Source organism: Dioscorea cayenensis, chromosome 5, assembly GCF_009730915.1.
Source record: "Dioscorea cayenensis subsp. rotundata cultivar TDr96_F1 chromosome 5, TDr96_F1_v2_PseudoChromosome.rev07_lg8_w22 25.fasta, whole genome shotgun sequence".
NCBI lineage: Eukaryota > Viridiplantae > Streptophyta > Magnoliopsida > Dioscoreales > Dioscoreaceae > Dioscorea > Dioscorea cayenensis.
In genome coordinates, this window is record NC_052475.1 from 30,712,487 (window position 1) to 30,728,661 (window position 16,175).

A 16,175-nucleotide genomic window follows, 5' to 3' on the forward strand; every position below is an offset into this window, starting at 1 on the left:
ATCTCCACCGTCCATTGCTACCGCTCTTTTCCCTGCCAAGCTCTCTGAAAACATTATTATAGTTCTTCGTCTCGACCCCTCGCAAAGCTCTCGGCTTTCAAGAAACCACTGGGAATCCGTTCGTACATCTCTCTCTCTCTCTCTTCTCGTTTAGGGTGGGGTTTTGGTGAGATCTTCTGAGCTTTATGTTCGGCCATTCTTGGTTTGTTGTTTGGATCGAAGCAAGGATTCTCCTCTTTTGATCTAAAGCTTGATACTTTTGTCTTGTTTGGTTGCCTGTTTTGTCTTAATGCCGTTTTTGTTGTAGTATTGGAGATTTGGGTGTTAGCTTTGGTGGGATTTTGTTGCTTGATTTGAATTTGTTGCTGGACTGTGTATGATTGGATGAGGCGAGGATATGGCTGCGTTTTATTTATTGAGCATTTGTAGCTTTTGTGTTTTCTTTGTTTGATTAATCTGTTATTTATGCTTTTGTAAAATTCAACGCTTTTGAACAATGGAATGGCTGTTTGCGTGAAATTTGCTGATGATAATTGATTGCTGTTGCTGTGTTTGATGGGATTGAGGTGTTATGGGAGTTTGCGAGAAATAAAGATTTTGAGTTGGAGAAGTTTTGGTTTTAGGACTCAGTTTCCATTTGATCATATGATGTCGTGTTTGTGGGTGGATATTAGCTACAAACATTGTTTCCCTTGCTAAACAAGGTGTTTGTTTGAACTGGATTGTTGTTTCTTTTTTCTTGTTCTACTGATATACAAAAGGTTGATGTGGCCGTGGAATCAATATGTTCTTCATTGGAGATCTCAAGTTGGAAAATTGATCATTTCTTTATTTAGTGAAATACTTGCTGTTTATGAGTGCTTTGTTCATCTCTTCTCAGTTGCTAATGAATAAATTTTGTTTACTTAAAGGAGCTTACTAGGAAAGGGAAATGGCCCTTTCAGGGCTGAATGCAAATCCAAATCCAAACAAGTCTTATGAGGTAGGAGGCCCTGCATTGTCATGCTTGCTCTATTTATCTTGCCATTTTATTGTAATTTTCTCTAATATGTATTTCCTTGCTGAGACGTGTGGCTGCAGCTTGACTATATCTTTTCACTAAGGTCGCTTACCATGGTTTTTTATACAGTATCGGCTAAATTATCTAGTGACATGGTTTTCTTCACTACAGGTGCTTCCCTCTCCCGGTGATTCTGTTTCTAGTTTAAGTTTTAGCCCTGTTGGAAACTACTTGGTGGCCACTTCCTGGGATAACCAGGTATATTTCCTCCTTCTGTTTATATTTATTTGTTTATCAAGTTTAAGATTTCTGTGCTGAAGTAATTGCATCACTATATTTTTAATATTTTTTTTATGATATGGGTTGTTTTACTCCCTAATCATGTTGCAGGTTAGATGCTGGGAGATTCAGGCAGGAAGTAGTCAACCAAAGGCATCTATATCGCATGATCAGCCAGTACGAGTTTTGACAAAAATGTGGTCCTTTAATGAAGTTAGCTTATAATAGATTAAAAAACTAAGAAATATTTGAACTATGATTCGTGCTTTCTTTTTTCTTTCTTTGCAAATTTCTAATGTGGTGATAAATATAACCATTTCCTTAGGTCCTTTGCTCAACCTGGAAAGGTGATGGTACAGCAGTTTTCTCTGGAGGGTGTGATAAGATGGTTAAGATGTGGCCTTTGATGTCTGGTGCCCAAGCGACCACAGTGGCTGCTCATGATGCACCTGTAAAAGAACTGGCTTGGATCCAACCTATGAACCTCCTCGTAACTGGAAGTTGGGATAAGACTCTAAAGTATGTCTTTGTCTCTGTAACATTATTTATTCTTTGCTCTTAGTATCAGCTTGTATGTTATTCTTTTCTAGATCCTTCCTTGCAGTGACTGAGCATCCTCCTGTGGTTATTTTGCTTAGCTAATAAAACTCTTTGCTTCAAATGATGAATTGTGTCTTCTATGCCGATTCTTATTTGATTGGGATATCGAATTGATGGGCCATGTATTTGAATCATTTTAAAATAAACTTTTACATGATAAATATGTAGATTCCCTACTATTTCTTGGTATTATTTCTCAAATGTTGTGGGCTTTGGGTTGTGTGACTTTTATTTACCTCAGCCTTTCTAGATTGGACAGTATCGGGTTACTGTAGCATATGTATTGAAATGGTTAGACTTGCAGCATATATGTGCCTCTACATGGTTCCAGGGCCTATTCAGATTTTGAGATCATGGCCCTTGGAAGATCTGGCGGACTTATAACATTTCTTGTAGCATGTCAAAGTAATGTTGAATACTTTTGGTAGTTTTTCTAAATCTAACTGCAGACTTACTGCTTTTGACATCTGTTAAATATTGGCTATTTGTAGCTTCTTGTGATGTAATTTCACAGGAATTCTGTAGCATTTCTCTATCTGTAGTTTGTCTTAATGCGTTTCAGGCAATATGTTTGTTTTTCTTAGTTTATAAATCTTGATATTTCTCTTCTCAATACCTTTCCTAGATATTGGGATACCAGACAAGCACAACCAGTTCATACCCAACAACTCCCCGAGAGGTGCTATGCTCTGACAGTGCAATATCCACTAATGGTTGTTGGCACAGCAGATCGAAATCTGATAGTTTATAACTTGCAAAATCCTCAGGTAACATATATTTGACTAGTGATGGCCTACAGCTAAGATTTTTCTTGTCTGATGTGCAGGTGCTGATAGTGTATTTATATATATGGTCCAGAAAAGAACTAATCAGTTACCCATGCTGGATCATTGTTGTCTAACATAATCATATGATGATGTTCTGTTTGTTAACCATGCTTTTGTTCCAATTTAATATGCTACCCATCCCTGATTCTTTAATCAAAAAATGATAAGCAAAAATGTCAGATATTGACATTCCATCAGTAGTGCCATTTTACATACAAGACCCAGTGTCATCGTGTTTAGAGCATGTGTACAATTCTCGAGGGAATATTTGGACTAAAGCTCCATTTTTAGCTTGGTAAATCAACAGAGTCCATGTAAAATGAATTCATGAAAACTATCATTTTATGGCATGCTTGGGACAGTGTGACAAGCCAATAAAATCTGGCACATACTTTCCACTACAAAGATAATTCATTTTATCTTGTCTATAGCTTACAATTTAGTTAATATGCCTAAAATCTGTAATTTAGGTTGCTAATGCTACATCATGCATCAATAAAATCAAATACTCTCCCATCTCTCAAATTAGCTTGAAGACAAGTTTTTTTTATGTACTAGATATTTATAAATTCTGTTAGGATTGGACATTGATGTGCTCACTCAGTTTAAACTATTTGATTGTGGCAAAATAGATTTTCTGTCTCTTACTGTGCAGATACTCGAATGTTAATTTATTTTTTGTTTCCCTCTAAGTCCTAACTTAAGATGCGCAATAGAGAAATCATACAATTGTTGTCTCTGACATTATCCACAGGCCGAATTCAAGAGAATCCAGTCACCTGTCAAGTACCAGACTAGGTGTGTTGCTGCATTTCCTGATCAACAAGGTTTTTTGGTAATATGCTCTGTGACACTGCATATCTGAATCTTATACACTTTCATATTTGTCTATATAAATGTTTAGTTACCTGTTTTTTATTTCAGCTTTTGTACTGGAGTGGTTGCAGCCATTAAGTCATTATAAGCATTCATCCCAATTAATTATGTCATAGGCAAAGTAAATGCACCAAATGGATAACAGTATGGTGCTATTGAATGCCCAATGACAACTTGTCTTTTTTTTTAGTCTGCACCGTAGGCTAATTGGTCTGCTCACTTGCACAACTCGTTCATTGAAACCTTCAAATAGCTTAAGAGGAAAGCAATACCTATTGATGTGTTCTTGAATTTTTTAGTGCTTGATGCTAATCCTTCCCAATGTTCAAGAGTCCGTATGCTTTTCTTGCAGGAGTGCACCAGTTTACTGCAACCTTAGTGGAGCTTGTTTATATGTTTGAGTGACACCAAAAGTTTTAAATCTTAACTTGTGTAATTAAGGTTTTAATGAATTCTTAGTATAGTAAATGCACCCCATTACTTGCCTCCTCAAGTTGATTATTACATGTGTATTTCAATGACTAGCAATTTCAACTTGTTTCTACTCTGCAAGGTTTATTGTGAACACTGTTTCTCCTTCCTTCCCTTGCAGGTAGGATCTATTGAAGGAAGGGTTGGTGTCCATCATTTGGATGATTCTCAGCAAAGTAAAAACTTCACATTCAAGTGCCATAGAGAGGGCAGTGAGATCTATTCAGTGAATTCATTGAACTTTCATCCTGTAAGATCCTTTACAAATTAGAACTTTTTTTTAATCTCTCGAATGCTATTGTTATTATTATTATTTATTTATTTTACTTCAAACACTGTCCTGTAGTCTTGCTTTTCTTGCTTATCATTATTTTTTCTATTGACAAAACAAGCATTTTCCTTTCAAGACCTGGTGATGAGAGATTAACTTTAGCTAATCAGTTTGTTACTCTCTGAGTTATTCTTCATTCTTCCTAACGGTATGGCTGTTTTTGCCCAAGATACAATGTGGTTATCATCATAAACTTGTAATTTCTATATATATGTTTGTCATTTTAGGTCAGAAGTTAGCTTGAAAGGCCATTCAATGGGGTTTTGTCTGCTAATTTGTCTATTTTGAATGCAAACCTTTGGGACTTTATTATAAAAATTCGAACAATGGCATATTCTCTGAAATGAATCTTTGATTATTTTTGCATTTAATGATCCCATTACTCTTCAGTAATGAATGGATGATTATGCCAACACCCAATCCCCAAAACCAGAGTGTGTCATCTCATAGATATGTATTTAGGGATCAACTGGCATCATGTGTTATCTGTTATGACCATCTATAATTGTGTAAAATTCTATGTGCAGTGCAAATTTTTAGTATCTTATGTGCGGAAGACTTGCCACAGGTACACCATACATTTGCAACTGCAGGATCAGATGGTGCATTCAACTTTTGGGACAAGGATAGCAAACAGAGATTGAAGGTTCGTTTTACACAGTAATTCATCTTTTGTATTTCAATTGATTTCTGCTCTAGTTAATTATCTTGTATAAATTTGAAAGGTATACATACAAAAAGTGAACCATTCTAATGGTATTTGTTAAAAAATTATTTATTTCAGATGCTTCAAGTGTGAAATAAGTTATGAATGACTTGACTTTGAGAAGGATATATATCATCCATTTGCTTAAAAAGCCTTAATTTACACATGAAGTTTACATGGTTTTTATCTTCTCAAAATTATATCATTTTTGTTATGTAAATTTATGGATCAAATAAAATATATGCTATTTAAATTTTCAAATGATTTTGCAAATGTATAAATTGATTTCCAATATTTCCAATAAAACACTAATTTTCTTTAATTGGATTTATTTTTCTTTGTAGGCTATGGCCAGGTGCAGTAGTCCTATCCCATGCAGCACTTTCAACCATGACGGTTCAATTTTTGCATATGCGGTGAGCAATTTTTCTGATTTGTTCAGGATTAGCTTAGGAACTCTGATTATGTAGTTTATCTCTACATAAGAGTCTAGCTCTTGCCTTCTCTGCCAAAATCTCTTCTTTATGCCATCTAGTTTGTGTGGCTTTTGCTTTCTACCTTGTATTCTTTTTCATGCATAAAGAGTACAACGGAGACAGAAAAATTGCCTTGTATTCTTTCACATGTTTTTCCTTGTATTCTTTTCATACCTTGTATTCTTTTGGCTTTTATATCATACGCTAATTTTGACTTTATTAATCAAAATTTGACGTGATATTCTGACATGAAATCTTATCTTTTGAATTATGCAGGTTTGCTATGACTGGAGCAAGGGTGCTGAAAATCACAACCCAGCAACCGCAAAGACTTATATTTATCTCCATAGCCCACAGGTCATTTCAAGTTTATTATTTGATAAGTATCATCTTCCTAATTAATTAAGTTAAATCTTTCTAACTCATGAACTCTTTGATGGTATCTGATTTTAAGTACAACGTATTTGAACTTGCATGGATCATCTTCTGTTAGGTCATGTTCATTGAGCGAACAGAAGAAAGACGAAAGAAAGTTTTATCAATACATTTTCTTTCAATTATTTTCTTCTTTCCTCCAATTCATGCACACATTATCAGTAACGAATAGCCGTAATAATGAACTTTGTCATGAGTCACATGGTGATATAAAATTCGATAGTAATCAGAGGTGGCTATAATCTATGTCAGTACTCTGTGATTATGCTATCGTTAACATCGTCTTTGTTGTGAGATAGGAATCCGAGGTTAAAGGAAAGCCGCGGCTAGGAACAGGAAGAAAATAACAGTAGTTCTGAAACTTTGAGAACAAGAAGAAGGTAATCTTTGAAGCCAATTGATTATGAAACATGTTCTGAGAATCATAACTGTTCTAGTATATACAGTCCACATTTTGTCTCCTTTTTCTTACTTGAAAACTTATGATCTGTGTCTACTGCTAGGTTTTGTCACTTTTGTTTTTTGTGCTCTGGATTTGGCTGTGTATTATGTAATCATAGAAAAGCTTGAAATATTTATGTTTCCCTGAGATATATCAGATGTTCATATACAATTCTTGTGCAAATTGTTTATGGGAAGAGAGAGATCTTGAAGATTGTTTGCCATAAATTAAATTAGTTTAATTTATTCTTTTTTTATAACCAAATTAGTTGTGTTTAGATGACTTACCAGTTACCACATAATTATTTAACCTTAAAAAATCAAAACGTGTTTGGTCTGAGAAGCTTGGACGTTGAGAAAAACGTTTGTAAGTGTTTCGAGAAGCCCTTTTTTTTATTAAAAAATTTAATTAATTAAGTGTTTCGAGAAAAAAAAACTGGGTCAAAGCACAGTATAGCAATAAACAAACTTAATGCTTATTTATAATAGCAAGCATTAGTTGGTGGCGTTATTTGGAATCAAGCTGTGACACTTCAAAATATAGATTAGACTTAAGTGATGAATTAACAATTTAATAAACTGATGAATTGAAAGTTCAAGCAAACCAATAACAATGAAGAATCTTTTAATTAATCATCATTGAAATGAAAAAAAAAAAAACTAATACCCAGCAGGAACACCACCTTTCCTCGGATCACTAATGGCAGTGAGCTTGCCATGAATTACACCTCCAAGCACCTTCTCATTTTTCAAAGAATGAACCACAAACTGGCAAATGGTCCCTCCAGCCAGGGCTTGCAGGACATGACCCTTCTTTTTTAAGGCTGCCCTTGTTTCTGCAGGGACCTCAAAATGGTCTCCAGTCACTGTGGTCCAATTCTCATACTGTAGTACATTAGGTATCAACTGCACAACAACAACAACAACAACAACAACAACATGGATAACAGTGATATCATGTTAGATAATCTCCATCTAACTTTGAACACAAACCCAAATTTATATATATAAAATTTATATAGAAAGACCTGATGATAGGATCTGGGAGCGAATACTGATGAAAGAGGGTCCATTCCCTTGCCAAAATGATTCAGAAAAACCTCTGTAGTTCCAGCTATGATCATGGATCCTCCACTGGCACCCACTACTGCTTTCAGTTGCCCATTCTGTACACCCACAAACACAAACCAAAACTCTGTTAATATATATATATATATATACTTTAAGACTGTTAAAGAGACTAGTAAAAATGAATCACCTTGAGAACAATTGTTGGTGTCATAGATGATAAAGGTCTCTTAAAAGGACTGATAAAATTTGCTGGAGCTGGAGGTGGAACATCATTGCTTGATGAATTTGCAGGAATTGAGAAATCATCCATTTCATTGTTCAGTAAAATTCCAGTGCTAAGTGACTGAATATGTGCTCCGAAATACCCATTAACCGTGCTTGTCATTGAGATCGCATTTCGCTCTCTGTCGACAATGCATATGTGACTTGTTCCATGATCCACAAGTGGTTTATATCTGTGAGCAAATACATTGTGATATATAAAACACTGATTAATGCAATATGATTTATTGATTTTTTTTCAATGGTTTTGCTTACTTTCCACCGTAATGATCAGGACTGAATGTCATGTTATCAAATATGGTTTTCTTCAACTCTGCAGCAAACTTCGGCGATAGCATATCTGATACAACTTGTGTTACATTGACAAATGCCGGATCACCGAGTTTCATTCTTACTGCGAATGCGTGTTTCAGTGATTCAATCAGCCGGTGAAGACCGAGAGAACCCGAAACTCCTGAAGGAATTCCATATTGAGTTAAAATGTTCAAGATCTGTGCATAAGAAAAAAGAACAACAACATGAATTAGAATACGATAAAATTATCATTTCTTCCAAGACGATTAAATAAATAGAAGACACATGAAATATTAGAAGCACATGATCACATGTCTAATGACCGCAATTTGATACAGAGCACATGACTTCTACACACATAATCAAAAGGGAATTCCATAGCAGTTTATTTTAATGAGAGTTGTGATAATAAATGCATACCAGTATCATTGCAGCAGTACCAGAAGAAGGTGGAGGCATTCCTAAGATCTCTAATCCCATTATATTTGCAGAGATTGGTTCCGTGATTTTAACATGATATTCCTGCAAGTCTTTCATTGTCAATATCCCACCGACCTTTTGAATGTCTCCGACCAATGCTTTACCAACCAAACCATTGTAAAATGCCTTCTGTCCATGCATTGATATGGCCTGCAATGTACTCGCTAATCTTTTATTATAACAGATATCTCCAGGTTGCAAGAGTTTTCCATTCAATGTCAGCATGTTTCTCAATCCTTCATCAGCGAAAATTGCTTCTTTGGTTTTGCTCATTTGCATGTGTAGATAAGGAGATATCTTGTATCCATTTCGAGCGAATAGTTCAGCCGGCATCACAAGCCTTTTCCATGGAAGCTTGCCATACATTTTCCATGCTTCATGAAGTCCTGCAACTTCTCCTGGCACAGCAATTGACAGTGGTCCATTTGCTTTCAATGTTGCATTGCCTCCAAACATGTTCTATGAACAACAAACATCAAACAATTGGATCAATGAAACCATACTAATTTATTGAATTCAAATTCTTGTACTACTAATTCACCTTTGAAGACATCAATGGAGCAGTCTCCCTCATATCAAAAGCTTGAGCTTTGCCATTAGAAAGCCTCAAGAGCATGAAAGCTCCGCCACCAATGCCGCTCGAAGCAGGGCTAACGACGCCTAAACAAAGTGCGACAGCCACCGCTGCATCGACAGCATGTCCACCTTCCTTGAGAACATCCCTCCCAACTCTAGAACACCTCCAATCATCAGCAGCAACTACTCCATGTTGAGAAACAATTTCTTCTCGCCTATAGCTGGCAAGGCCTAATGCTGGTTGAAGAACTAATATGATCTTGATTGCAAGTGCAATGCCAATGGCTTGCCTCCATTGAGACATTGCTTTTTTGCTGTATTATTTGCATTAACACAATTGATCAGACATTGAAGAATGACTGACACAAAACTGTAAATTGTTCAACTAACATAACTAACCTTGTTTTCTTTCTTTTTCTTATTAAGGAAACACCAAAAGAAAAAAAAAAAAAAATACATATCAGTTATGTAAATGATTGAGGAACTAATAAAAGAGATGGAATACAAAGGACAAACAGAAGAAGGAAAGAAAGAAGAGCTCACCAATGAGAGTCTTTGTTGCAAACTGCTTCAATAGTTGGGGGAGGGTTGTATGAGTTTCTTTGGGCTTATCTTGTTGAGACTTGTACTTCAAAAGCTCTGCATAATTGCATATGCTGGCATGTGCTTGTCATGTTATTTTACAAATACCAAAATGTTTTTGATCTTTTTTTTTTTTCATGGACTTCTGTGTTCTTTTTTAAAAAGAAAAAGAGTTTCACCTTTAAGAGTTGACATTACACGAATTGCAGACTTTTGAATTATTTTTTGATATTATAAAATGCATTTTAAAAAAATATTATAGTGAAATACATGAGTAAAAATAAAACTGTTAACATGTTTTAAAAATAATTATTATTTTAATAATTTCTTTTGCCTGCAACACTGAATAGCTAAATAGCTAAAGCACTTGACTCTGGACGATACTTTAATTAATAAGAGAAATTGTATATCTATTTGTCGTGACTTGTTCATATTATTTAAAAATAAAATAAAATAAAAACTTTAAAAGAACTTTATTTGTAATTCTTGTGAGTGGTGGCATATGGAGGAACATGAGAAGGAAGTGAACACTCACCCTTACTTACCCTTATCAAAGAAACTGGTCCATTAGATGTCTTCTCCCAACTCCTAAGATGATGATTGCATTCATTGCAGGCTTGCATGGGTTTCTTCTTTCTTGTGCTGCCAAAAGGAACCCCCGCCCTTCACTTTTATCTGCAACCATTTTAAGTGAGGACTTCTTTCTCTACTTCAAGTACATAAAAAAATAAAATAGAATAAAATGACAAAGGGATTCCAACAGAGAGAAAAGATCAAATACAAGATGACAAACTTGAATAAATAAATTAAAAACAACAAATTTTGGACCAATGGCTTTGCTTAGATAAGCGGAACACAGAATCTAAGGCTGAATGGAAAGAGCGCAGAAAATGAAGGCGAAAACTAGGCATGCTTGGAGCAGGCAAAGTATGAAGACTTGAGTTAGTCAAAGTCCTCCGTTTCAGCATTCAATAACTTTGTTAAAATTACATAAGTACCCCCCGAGTAAACAGGTAAATAATTATATACTCTTATGAAAATCATATTGTCACACCTGAATCTGGCTCACTGGAGCTTCAACCTCGGTCAATGCAATTTAAAAAAGAGAATAGCTTGCTCTTTCGTATCTCACATGGGTTTCATAATTATAGAAATTGGATAATGTTGGTCAATTAACAAAAACAGAAAGAGAGGGATTCGAACCCTCGGTAAGGTAAACAAAGGATGCTTTCAAGAATTACAAAATCTAACAAGAAGGCAAAATTTAGGAACATAAGTTTTGCAAAAAATAAAAATAAAAAATACAAATTTATTTAAATAAAACCTAGGCCCACAATAAACGAGACTTATTACATGCTAATTATTCGGCGATTGCCCAACGACCGCTAAGCTATCCGCCACTCAACTCTACTCTTGATCTGAAAAGAGATATCAACAACATTTATGAGCTTGACAATAAGATCATTTTAAAAAGTCAAAATACAACACAATCAAACATCATAGATTTATTTCAAACAAATAAAAATGTCATAATACTAAGAATATAGGCCCCCAAACAACTATTGCCAAAACAAAATAACAAAATTCATATATTTACCCTCGGTGACCCGAGCCTGAACCGTGTGCATATGTTCACAAAACAATAAACTATCAAAATTCATATTTGGCAAAATACAAAAAGGGATGCTATTTTTATCTAATAGATTTACTGAATAGGTTTTCCGAATGATGTGGATGCCCAACTTGTCATCCACATCCGCATCCACGTCATTATTTTTTATATATAAATTTTAAATTTGAACCTTAAAAATTCTTAAATACTTGAAATTAAAAAAAAATTATAAAACTATATCTAAAATCATAAACCCAAATACTACAAAATCTATACCCTAAAAATCTAAAAATTTAAACCCTAAATAATAAATACTAAACCCTAAACTCTAAGCCCTAAACCCTAAATCCAAAAACAAGAAATCACAAACCCCTAGTTTAGGGTTTAGGGAGGGGTTTTCGATTAAATGTTTTAATTTAGAATTTAGATAATAAAAAGAAATTAAATTTTTCTAAAAAAAATAAAGAAAGAATGACGTGGATGCTGACATGGATGCCAACTTGGATGCTGACATGGATGCCAACTTGACATGTCACATGTCATCCGGGAAACTGTTCGGGAAATCTATTCGGTAAAAATATCATTACGCAAAGCAAAAATTTTTTAACAGTCGCGTGATTCCAATAATTATTATTAATCATAAATTAAATAAAATATCTAACATTCAGAAATTAAATAATATGAATTTAAATAAATAAATTAATCAAAAATTAAATAAAATATCTAAATTCAGAAATTAAAAAAAAAAAATCTGAATTTAAATAAATTATCTAAAAATTCAGGAATTAAATGATCCGGATTTAAATAAATATTAAACCTTTCAAATAATTCTAAAATAAAATATCATTAACGTGAAATTTAAAATAATTTAAAATAATTCTAAAAATAATAATAAATAAATAATTTAAAATATAAATAACAAAAAAATCCGTACTTTTCTAAAAAATTGCAGATATTTAGAAAAGTATATACAAATCTCAAAAATCACATACTAAAGCAAATATAGAGGACTGACAGTTAAAGAGACATTTAAACATAGCATGACATGCTAAGATTTTCTAATTTTATTTCAGAGGAGGTATAGATAAAAAATCTAGAATCAAAAGAATGGATCAGAAGTAACCATCGCTACAAATCAAGCAACAAAAAGGACAACAAGGAAACAAAAATCCAAAAATCAATATCTAAGTTTTAAAGATCCTACCTTCAGTACTCGGAGTTGCTATCTCTACCAAGAATCGGGACCCCGCTGCCTAAGCCACTTTGACAACAAGAGAAGGTAGGGTTTTTCCGGTCTCCCCCCTTTTTATTAAAAACTAGGCACCGCGTGAAGATCTTCTCTAGAGGGTTCCGGAGCAAAAAAGATTAGGACGACGAGATTTGATTTAATCCTGACGATAAAAATAAGATCTAAAATTTAAAATCTAAAAATTAAAAAAAATTTAAACTAATTCAAATAATAAAAATAAAAAAAGGGGTCCACACGTATTTGCCAATATACCTAACAAAATCATAGACAATAATATACTCCTGATTTTAGGTTGCCGTCCCCTTTGTTTAACGCATGGATGGAGATAAGAGAAATGGCTATTTCTGATTTACTTATATATCAATTTATCTTTTAAGTTAAGCGTGGCATGAACTAGTGTTTTAGAATATTTTAGTTGATAGTTCAATGTATTAAATGAAAGATATCTAATTCGATGATGGTATATAAATTGACTTATATTCTAGTTGTCTAGGCATGGATCAATGTTTAACTAAGTTAAATATGAAAAATAACAAATACTATTTCCGAAATTAAGCATATTATATGTTAAATCCCTATAAATCCCTCTATAATTTACAGTTTTCTTAAAATTCTCTTGAGTTTGTTGTTTCCTCAAATGTCCCTCTTTTTCAAAGTAATTCCCATCATATCATGATGCCATTACTGTGTAGTTAAGTGGCTATGGAAATGACCTATTTGCTTCCCTCTTCATCTTCATCCTTTATCTCTCCTCCTCATTCCCATCTCTCTCCATGAAAATGACCACTGCTTGCGCATCCTCTCATCCGCCAACAACAGTGTCCAAGATTCCGGCCTAAACAACTGTGAAATCCCGGACGCTCTGATCGTCGCCGAAAGAAGTGAAAGCGAGGAGAAGAATTCTGTTTGTGGAGGTGTTGCCGATAAGGTCGATGATGGGGAACGAGGGAATCAAGATGATGTGATTGTTGTGGGCGTTGGAGATTGAGTTTCTAGTGACAGGGTTGTGGTTTTGGGAGAAGATGAGGGGTCTTCGAAGTGGGATTGCGGTTTGGAGATCGGCGGTACTGGAGATGAGAAGATGGAGAATGGTGGTGGAGATGAGAAAGAGGATGCAACTAATGGTGATGATGTACCCAAATTGATTGAAGATCTCATCTAGTCATTGGAACTTTGTAACATATGTGTGTATTATAATTACTACTTGAAATTTGAATAATTTCCATTAAATTTAATTTAATGGAATCAAATTTTAGTATTTTGTATGTTTAAATGCACATCAATGGTTGTTAAAGAGACACGGGCGCACCAGTAAACTATGATGATTTACTGATTTCCTAAAAAAATCTTCATCCTCCGTACCTCCTTTTCTGTAGATTGTTATTGCATGCTTTTCGTGTGTATTTCGTACCTGTATAGAATCCGACTTTTGATGGTACTTAGAACAATAATTAGTTTCAGGCTTTTCTGTGTAATATACGTCTCTTCTGGTGTAAAATGTTATTTTTCAGTGTAATATACGTTCTTTCTGTGTATTATCTGCGTATTATCTAAAGTTCACATATCTCGCCTATAATAACCTCCCATGTGGTGAGGATCGTGAATTGTAGCAGCCGTCCTTCGCATTTGAAATGAATTACAGCACAAAATGTCTCCATGATGACTAAAACCTGCGTAAAAACCCTAAGGAGGAACTAAGCGAAACCCAATAGAGATGTTGCTTACTTGAACGACAGAAAGAATGTGAACAACGAGAAGGACAAGAAAAACAACGAGAAAGGGAAGAAGAACAAGAGAAAAAAAGAATGGAGATGAAGATGAAGTACACCAAAAGAGGAGGGAGATGAAGGCTTCAAGAGAAAATGTTTGATGTGATTGGGCTGGAGGCAAAAGAGAGGACAATTCTGTTATTTTAGAAAAAAAAAACACTAATGGTTGTCACAATATGGACTAAAAAAGAACATATGCAAAAAGGACAATATGGGAAGTGCAAATGTCAGGGACTGCAAGGAAAAATGAAACTTCGCAGGGATTTTTAAATAATTATCCTTATGTTTTTTTTCAGTTTTATATAAAAAAAGGTAAACAATATTTATAAAAGATATATAAATAATTATATATGTATTTTTTTAAGGGCATATATGTAATTTTCTTTTTTCTTCAATAACTCAACAAGTCACGTAATTGGTTGGAAATTTCTTTGAGGATGTTTGACACTTGCTTGACATGTCAGGCCATCGAAAGATTATTGACATTGATAAATGGTTACGTTTTTTCATAAAAAGTATACAATATTTATAAAAGATATATAAATAATTATATATGTATTTTCTCAAGGGCATATATGTAATTTTCTTTTTTCTTCATTAATTCAACAAGTCACGTAATTGGTTGGAAATTTCTTTGGGGATGTTTGACACTTGCTTAACATGTCAGGCTATCGAAAAGATTGTTGACATTGATAAATGGATATTATTAAATATAAAAGCAATAATTTTAATATTAAATTATTCAATTTAAAATACTATTATTAGTAATTAATTAAAATTTATTAACCATGCTGTTGTAAACTTGAGTGTGAACAGAAAACAACCGAATTTAAAATGATATAATTATTCTCTTAATTTTTCCCCTCATTTTAAATTGTAAAATTTTAATCTCTATTATATTTAAATAAGTCATGTCAGTTCATCTTTTTTATAATAAAATTATAGTTCAAATTAAAAGAGTTAAAAAGATAAATTTAAAAAAATAAAGAAACTATTTAGAAAATTTTACCATGTATTTTGATCATTGAAATCAAATTTAATTGAATTAGAATCTTGGCATGATAAAAACAAACTATGCTAGTTCAAGCACAAGAATTACCTATCCTTATCTAGTTATCTTAATCATCTTGCCTTACTTTTGCTAATTTTATATTATTGAATTAGCATCTTTTTCTTAAGAATTTTCAAAAGAAGTTTTTTTAAAAAAAAAAGATTTTGAGTTAGTTCTTCAATATAAAAGAAAAAAAAAGGAATATAACATTGGAAAAAACACTATATAATTGGTCATTTGCAGATGCAATCTATTGACTTTCTGGACACAGTATAGAAATTGCAACAATGTTTGGTCTTCCATTCTATTGATTTGTTATCACAATCAAAATTCAAAAAAAATGTTTTTCAATTAATAGGAAAAAAAAGTAGGAAAAAACAGATAAGATTTTAGAATCGTATATATAAATCATATTTGTATAACACATGTATATGAGAAATAATATAGAGAAGTTCGAGTCATTTATTGGCATATTTAGTTTGAGCCCAACAATTATATTTTTAAAAGCTCATCACAAGTCTTCAGGTCAATTGTTCATAAAATTGATTACGCTCTAATCTCCTATATTCTTGTATTTAAGAAAGCATTCAAGTTTAAGGAGTTCATCCACACATCAAGCAATGTCTCAACTTCATTAAAAATTTAACTTCCATCATGGAGGGCTTTTTTTCTTCTCTAAATTGACTGACAATAACCACTAAACACTGACGATCCATGAATTATGAATTTAACTTCCAGCATGGAGGACTTTTTTTCTTCTCCAAATT

The 16,175-nt window shown here is 33.4% G+C and overlaps 2 protein-coding genes and 1 pseudogene across 8 annotated transcripts; 2 read left to right on the top strand and 1 right to left on the bottom strand.

Moving 5' to 3' along the window:
- LOC120261628 (protein RAE1) lies at nt 1-6,633 on the top strand. Of its 2 annotated transcripts, none has more exons than XM_039269583.1 (12): nt 1-122; nt 912-982; nt 1,172-1,258; nt 1,391-1,456; nt 1,605-1,798; nt 2,505-2,646; nt 3,461-3,541; nt 4,175-4,303; nt 4,953-5,030; nt 5,435-5,506; nt 5,843-5,923; nt 6,301-6,633. In XM_039269583.1, exons 2-12 carry the CDS (start codon nt 932-934, stop codon nt 6,346-6,348), a joined length of 1,029 nt encoding a protein of 342 aa, XP_039125517.1. In that variant the 5' UTR covers nt 1-122; nt 912-931; the 3' UTR covers nt 6,349-6,633. The 2 variants fall into 2 exon arrangements, with proteins under 2 accessions (XP_039125517.1, XP_039125518.1); XM_039269584.1 differs by having other exon boundaries at nt 5-118.
- A 356-nt stretch (nt 6,634-6,989) lies between these two features.
- Nucleotides 6,990-12,703, bottom strand: LOC120262336 (glutathione hydrolase 1-like). 6 transcript variants are annotated; one of them, XM_039270429.1, is made up of 10 exons: nt 12,544-12,703; nt 11,081-11,145; nt 9,689-10,402; nt 9,545-9,562; nt 9,111-9,459; nt 8,510-9,028; nt 8,051-8,286; nt 7,701-7,968; nt 7,471-7,608; nt 6,990-7,348 (listed from the first exon to the last, which is right to left on the bottom strand). In XM_039270429.1, exons 5-10 carry the CDS (start codon nt 9,447-9,449, stop codon nt 7,103-7,105), a joined length of 1,746 nt encoding a protein of 581 aa, XP_039126363.1. In that variant the 5' UTR covers nt 9,450-9,459; nt 9,545-9,562; nt 9,689-10,402; nt 11,081-11,145; nt 12,544-12,703; the 3' UTR covers nt 6,990-7,102. The 6 variants fall into 6 exon arrangements, with proteins under 6 accessions (XP_039126363.1, XP_039126364.1, XP_039126362.1 ...); XM_039270430.1 differs by lacking the exons at nt 11,081-11,145; nt 12,544-12,703 and adding an exon at nt 10,556-10,651; XM_039270428.1 differs by lacking the exons at nt 11,081-11,145; nt 12,544-12,703 and having other exon boundaries at nt 9,689-9,784; nt 10,273-10,638.
- A 600-nt stretch (nt 12,704-13,303) lies between these two features.
- LOC120260267 lies at nt 13,304-13,867 on the top strand (annotated as a pseudogene).
- Nucleotides 13,868-16,175: the final 2,308 nt, after the last annotated feature.

Excerpts from the sequence above, each read along its gene's own strand:
- LOC120261628 (XM_039269583.1), top strand. The coding sequence starts at position 932 with ATGGCCCTTTCAGGGCTGAATGCAAATCCAAATCCAAACAAGTCTTAT. Across the intron at positions 1,799-2,504 it reads AGTTGGGATAAGACTCTAAA|ATATTGGGATACCAGACAAG; the intron begins GTATGTCTTTGT and ends TACCTTTCCTAG. Across the intron at positions 2,647-3,460 it reads ATAACTTGCAAAATCCTCAG|GCCGAATTCAAGAGAATCCA; the intron begins GTAACATATATT and ends CATTATCCACAG.
- LOC120262336 (XM_039270429.1), bottom strand. The coding sequence starts at position 9,449 with ATGTCTCAATGGAGGCAAGCCATTGGCATTGCACTTGCAATCAAGATC. Across the intron at positions 7,969-8,050 it reads CCTGATCATTACGGTGGAAA|ATATAAACCACTTGTGGATC; the intron begins GTAAGCAAAACC and ends ATTTGCTCACAG. Across the intron at positions 7,609-7,700 it reads CACCAACAATTGTTCTCAAG|AATGGGCAACTGAAAGCAGT; the intron begins GTGATTCATTTT and ends GTGGGTGTACAG.